This window comes from Herpailurus yagouaroundi, unplaced genomic scaffold, assembly GCF_014898765.1.
Source record: "Herpailurus yagouaroundi ecotype Mexico unplaced genomic scaffold, PumYag 222, whole genome shotgun sequence".
NCBI classification, from domain to species: domain Eukaryota; kingdom Metazoa; phylum Chordata; class Mammalia; order Carnivora; family Felidae; genus Herpailurus; species Herpailurus yagouaroundi.
Window position 1 is genome coordinate 10450194 of NW_024412453.1, and position 6430 is coordinate 10456623.

Genomic DNA, 6430 nt, shown 5'->3' on the forward strand with positions numbered 1-6430 from the left:
ACATCTATACAAGGGAGTGTTATTCGACGATCAAAAGAAATGAGCAAGCAAGTTACAAAAACCCACGGAGGAACCTTAGATGCGTTTTGCTAAGCGAAAGAAGCCGGTCTGAAAGTACGACATACTGTAGGATTCCAACTAACTGGGACATTACCGAGAAGGCAAACTATGGAGACGGTAGAAAGATCCGTGGTTGCCAGGGGTTGAGGGAGGGGGAAGGGTCAGAAGGTGGGACAGAGGTTTTTCCGGGTGGTGAAACTATTCCGTATGATACCATCATGGTAGACAAGTGATATTATGCCTTTGTAAAACTTGCAGAACTGCCTACCACAAAGAGAGACCCCTACTGTCAACTACGGACTTTAGTTAGTAATATCATTGTGGGTCATCAAAGAGTCACATGTGCTACTGACAGAGCCAGCTAGGAACCCCCGAAATAGTCCATTTTTTAAAAGATACAGAATATAATTTATTAGTGGTAGATGATCCATAGTCCGACAAAACTCTACAGCAACGTAGGAATATCATGTGACTCCCTTGATATTTACAATCTCAGGAAAAATAAGGCACGGTAAGTAGCAGAGAGCAGAAATCCACACTGAATTTGATCATGAGAAAGTCATTCCATCCAGAAAACGTAAGAACTTTAAAATCATCATGCTGTGCACCTTACACTTGTACAGTGCTGTATGTCAATTATATCTCAATAAAACTGAGAAGGGGGGGCGGGGGAAGCTTCCACACCAGAAGGTCGCTCCCTTACGGTGTCTCACTAAAAGTTACAATGCAGAAGTTTAGTTGATGCCTAAAAGTCATTCTCAATCTTGATTTTAGTTTCAACAAGAAACTTTCCGAGTGTTTCAACATCTCCAAGTGAGGAAGAACGACAGGTGTTACCATCCATATCTCCCAGGAATGTACCTTAAATGGTTCAGAGACGAGAACCGTCTACTGTCTCTGAGAGGCTGCTGGTGTCCACAGCAGGAAAACGCTGTCTGACTTGCAAACTGGATATGGAAGTTGTCGACAGGAGAAGAGGCGGACCACAAGGTCATTCCCATTTCCGGAAGTCTGTTTCCCTGCCCACAACCACAATTAAATCACCACCGGCAAGGAGCAACATTCAGATTCTGCATCGTAAAAACAGGGTCACAGCAGCAACAGAAAAAGTTATCAGCACTCGTAAAATGTGGAAAATGTAACATGAGATTTCTGCGGGCTTTAAAGGGAATTAGCACACGCAAACCAAAAGGGAACAAAAGCAAAAAAACAAAAACAGAGCACACATCTGCTTTTCATCTGCAAACAGTCGTCAAAGCAAGGAGCACGAGGGCCGAGTTAAGTGGAGTGTCCCAGCGTTTAGAAATCCTACCTCCGGAGTCCTTGGTCAACCGAGGCTAAGCTCTTTGAGAAACTTTTAAGAAAGAGACATAGGACGGTACCCGTGAAATCCACATGGTGTCGGAACCTAAAATGTTTCAGGATTTCTGCTGTTTTTAGCAGTGGTTCCAATGTCATCTAAGGAATATTCCTGTGTAAATCCTCCACTTCCAGTTCCCACATGCTTTCATGGATGGGGTTGTCGGAAAGATCGGTCATCTTCACGGCCTGAAGGCAGGGCTCAGGGCTGCACGCCTGGACCACTCCCATCACCATCACATACTTTCCTGGAAGAAGAAAAGCCCATGGTGAGGTTTACACTGATAAAAAAAACAAACGCAAACCGGAGACCCCGTCCTTCAGAGAGCTTAATTTTATCAGAGAAGCAAATTAGAGACAAAAAAGGTGGGGGGGAGAGTAGAAATCAAAATGCCAAGGCTAGTCAGTGATCGATCGATCTAATATACACATAGACAATAGATGTATATCTATTTACGTACATATATACATACATAGACAGTAAGTTCAACATTTAACATGGACGATGACACCTGTATCTTCTTTGGCTCCTGGGTTAAAAATGTTGTAACACAATTCAAGCGAGCTACCATCACGCGCAAAAACAATTACGCCCAAAGGATGGAAGAGACTCCCATCCCAGGATGTTCCGAGGCAGGGGCAATCACCCCCTCCCCCACCCAGCTTTTCTCTTATGTCTGTTTCTTGCCCAAACGCTACAGGGTATGTGGCTGGTCTCCGTGCACAGGGCCAGTCCAGTCCTCTTTCTGCAAAGACACCCCCCCCGACAGCCACAAAGTAAATTCAACGGTCCGATGATGCCAGAAGAGCTCAGCTGGCCGCAGTACCCTTCCGTGCCACCCTGTTGTTCCAACTGCCCAGGACCAATCCCTGCCACCGGCCGGGCACATCCCAGCAAATCGACAAGAGAGCAAATGAACAAGAGAGTGGGTCGCCATCAGGACGATCTAATGACATATGAACCACAACTCTTCCCATTCCCTTGGGGGGAAGTGGCTCTCCTGGAAAGCAAAACTTGGCCAGTCCGAACCACACACAACTCAGTTGTGTAAAAAACCCCAAACACAGCAGGAAGGGCAGGCTCTCTGCCAGCCCCCAATGCGTGCCCCTGCGAGGCTGCTTTGATCGCAGGGCTTCTGAGTTTGCAGGCAGGCCCCAGGGCTCTGGCTGAAGGAAGCCTGGCAAGCAGACGCCTGCCTCTCTGGGTTTCTACCCCTTGCACGATGGGTTTAGGTTTCTCTGAACCCACCTCCAGATGCCACCGGAGCGAGCCATGTGGGGATCCTCGGTGACAGGGGCCAGTTCTAAAACTACACTTTGCCGATACCCTCTGAATAATTCTAACGCGATGGGAGTCACAGAACCCTCAGAAAAAGAATGACTGAAGACCCGAGGCAAGATGACCATGCCCAAGCAGATCCCAACCAGGGGAGGTTAAGAGGAAATCTACACGAAGGAACACACAACTAAGTGGACGAGCTCACTGGTGTGAGCCCTCTCCCCCTGAGTTGAGACAATCCGGTTCGTAGTGTTCATTCTACCCACACCCCCCTCCTCTCCCCTTCCAGTGGCGTCTCTCCACCGTCTCCTTACTCCTTGGCCACCATGCCATGCCCGCCCCCTCCTTTCCATTAGGCCTTCATCCTCCGCCCTGGACCCCTTCGATGGCTTCTACTCCAGACTCTCTCCAGCCACTTCCTCTTCACAACCACCCCCACCCTGCTGGTGCCAAGACTGTTTTTCTCAAACAAAGCTCCAGCCTCCACACACTTCCATTTCTTATACTTGTCACATGTCGTGAAACCTTCTGATTGTTTTCCCGTTTGAAAATGCTAAAAAAAAAAAAAAAAAAAAAAAAGCCCAAACATTTTCAGCTCACAGCCCCCTGAAGAGGCAGCAGCCTGTAGTTTGCTGACCCTGTGCTAGAGTAATGCTACAGCGAGGAAGGCAGAACGAGTCTGAAGGATGGGGCAAGGTCAGGTGAGGGGAGAAGGGAAAAGGAGCACTTCATAGTAACAATAATCGCATTTTTTTGAAACCTCACGATGAGCCAGGCACGACGGTAAGGCCTTCTTTTTTTTTTTTTTTTTTTTAACTGGATCCACACAACAGGCCCCTTTTTGACAAAGGCAGGACAGATCCAGAAAGGTTAAGCACTCCAGGCAGCTCAGCTGGAAAAGAGCAGAGCCAAGAATTCAACCTAAGTATAAAGATACAGTGGTCCAAAAGACCCATCCCGGCCCTCCAGTAGTCAGGCCTACTAGTTCTCAGGAGTGTGGCCCCAAGGCCATCCATGTCGGCAACACCTGGGAGCTAGTTAGAAGTGCAACTTCTCAGTCGCGGGGGCGGGGGGTTCTGTCGGTTAAGGTTACGCATCTGACTCCGGCTCAGGTCCGGATCTGTTCTGAGTTCGAGTCCCGCCTCAGGCTCTGTGCTGACAGCCCAGGGCCTGGAGTCCGCTGCGGATTCTGTGTCTCCTTCTCTCTCTGTCCGCCCCAACCCCCCCTCCCCCCCCCGCTAGCGCGCTCTCTCAAAAATAAACAAATTAAAAAAAAAAAAAAAGAAATGCAAATTCTCAGCCTCACCCAGACGTATAAAAGCTCTGAGGGTGGAGGCCAGATATGAGTCCGAACAAGCCTTCGGGGTGCGTTTGAGCTGATTTAAGAGGCAAACATTAAAGAACGACAGCCTAAGGCAGTTCCGCGAAGGAGGCGCAGCAGAAAGCTCTCCCAGAGTGTAGACTTTAGGGATGAACAGAGGCTGCCCGGTACAGGGTTTTCCAAAACCTGATGGGGGAGAAAAATCACCTGTGGGCAAGGGCCTTGTTACAAACACTGACGCCGGGGTCCCTCCACCGCAGATTCCGACTAGGGGAGTCCCTGGATCCGAGCGTCTACGCGGGGTGCGGGCGAAGGTTACCAGCAGGTCAGCTCGACTGCGGGGGTGGGGGGAGGGGGGCGGGGCGGGGGCCCGGCCAGGCCCCCCCCCCCGCGGCCCTCCACCGGGACCCGCCCCGCGTTCCAGTCTTGCCGTTACCTGGGGCCAGGCAGGGCCGCCCGCGCGGGACCCGCTCTAGGCCGCGCACCACGAAGGCCCCGCTCGGGTCCCGCAGCCGCGCCTCGCCGCCGCCCGCCGCCAGCACCGAGCCCTGCATCCACACGGTCACCAGCTCCAGCGGCTCGCGGCCCGCCGCCACCCGCGACAGCCGCCACGCGCCCGGGCCGCCCTCCGCGTCGCGCCGCAGCTGCTCGGCCAGCACCTTGAGCGGCGGCGACCGCGGCAGCCGCACAGCCGCTGGGCCGCCGCGGGCTAAGGTGTCCGCTGCCCCCACAGCCGCCGCCATGCTTCCCCACCTCCGCTTTCCCGCCAACTTTGATAGGCAGCGGGGCCGGGGCCGTGGCCACCAATCAGGGGGTGTTCTGGCGGAACGGAGCAATCCTCGGCGTCGGGAGGCGGGGCTTCCCAGCCCGGCGGCCTCCACCGGTCTCCAGGAGTGCGCATGCGTACGTCAAGTAAATAAACGTCCCCAAGCAGGTGGGTGGAGGGATGAAGCGAATCACAAGAGAATAAATACTTGGAGGGAGGCAAACAGCTTCTTGTTTCGACGCATCTCAAAACTTGATGTCTATGCCTGTCACCCGAGAATGTTTTCATCTTTACATCACCTTGCGTGGTAGGATTACTCCGAAGTTAAGCAATACTAGTTAATCCTGGAAGGAATAGTAGCATGATGAGGCCATGTTTATTGGGAGTGATAAAGAATCGAGTCACGAGAGAAGGCTGGGAAGAGGGACAGGGACAGCTGGTAAAAGTGACACTTTTATTACTATTTTCAAGATATTTTAATAACAATAATTTAAAACTTAAAATGCGTTGTTCACAAAATAAATGAACATTCATTGTAGAAAACTTGCAGAAGAAAATCTGGAATAATAAAAAAAAATTGTAAAAATCACTTCGAGATATCCACTGTTAACTTTTGGGTGTATTAGCATCCATATGTTGGACCTACAAATAATGTTTTCTGTATTTTTTTCACTTAATAATGACATTTCCCCATATCAACAAATACCCTTTGCGGCCTCGCGAATGACTTCATGATGTTTCATTTGTCAGACCACCTGGTTAACCAGTATTCTACAGTTGGACTTTAAGAGCATTTCCAACTTGTCATTGTGTAAACTCACTACTGTGAGCCTACTTAGAGCTGAATCTTTGTACGCGTTTCAGATAAATTCTTAGAAATGGAATTCCTCCCTAAAAAAGGGTAGGTCCCCAGTGAGCAAAATCCACAAATCCTTAACCAGGCAAATCCTTAAAGTCAAGACTAGTCCTTAGGAGACTTTGTACTCCCAGGGCTCCTGCAGTACAGAGGGTACTGTATATTCAGCAAGAGCTCGATCTTTCTAAAGCAGTTAAGATGTGCTGAGCCAGGCCCTGTCCTAAGAGCTTTGCAGGGAGAGTTCCATGGACTCCCACACCCTGTAAAGACTGTGTTCTACACAGATAAGGAAACAGACTCATGAAAGCTATGTGACTTGCCCTTGGCCTCTCTGCTTGTAGCCTCTGTGGGATCCTGGCCTCTACACCTCCACGCTGAGCTGTAATATAACCAGGCTGCTGGGCTGAGGAGGGAGCAGGCACATTAGCCGATAGAGAATCCAACCCTTCCCGTCTGGTGGGTCCCCGGTGCCTTCCCCTGGGCACCTGAACACCAGAGAAGTGATGGTAAAGGGAGCTGGGGTAAAGGGAAAGGCCCCTAGGCAGCAGGCACTACACGTGCAGGGCCCAGAGAGGAGACAGCAGGAAGCAATGGAAACACTGCCAGCATTTCAGAATGGCTGGGATACAGAGTGCAAAGGCAGGAGTGGGCATAAACGAGGCTGTACCCACATAACCTCATTCCTTACGCTCGTTTCTCAGGAGACAAAAAGGAGGTTCAGGCCAATGACAGGCCTGTGAGGGGGAGAGCCAGGATTCAAATCCAAGTCCATCCAATCCCAAACTTCAT

The 6430-nt window shown here is 50.6% G+C and overlaps 1 protein-coding gene across 1 annotated transcript; it reads right to left on the reverse strand.

Moving 5' to 3' along the window:
• Window positions 1–443: 443 nt before the first annotated feature.
• On the reverse strand, window positions 444–5225 carry RMI2 (RecQ mediated genome instability 2). Its single transcript, XM_040459031.1, has 2 exons — window positions 4456–5225; window positions 444–1667 (listed from the first exon to the last, which is right to left on the reverse strand). The coding sequence occupies exons 1-2, from the start codon at window positions 4760–4762 to the stop codon at window positions 1519–1521; spliced, it is 456 nt and encodes a 151-aa protein (XP_040314965.1). The 5' UTR covers window positions 4763–5225; the 3' UTR covers window positions 444–1518.
• Between the last annotated feature and the right edge of the window lie 1205 nt (window positions 5226–6430).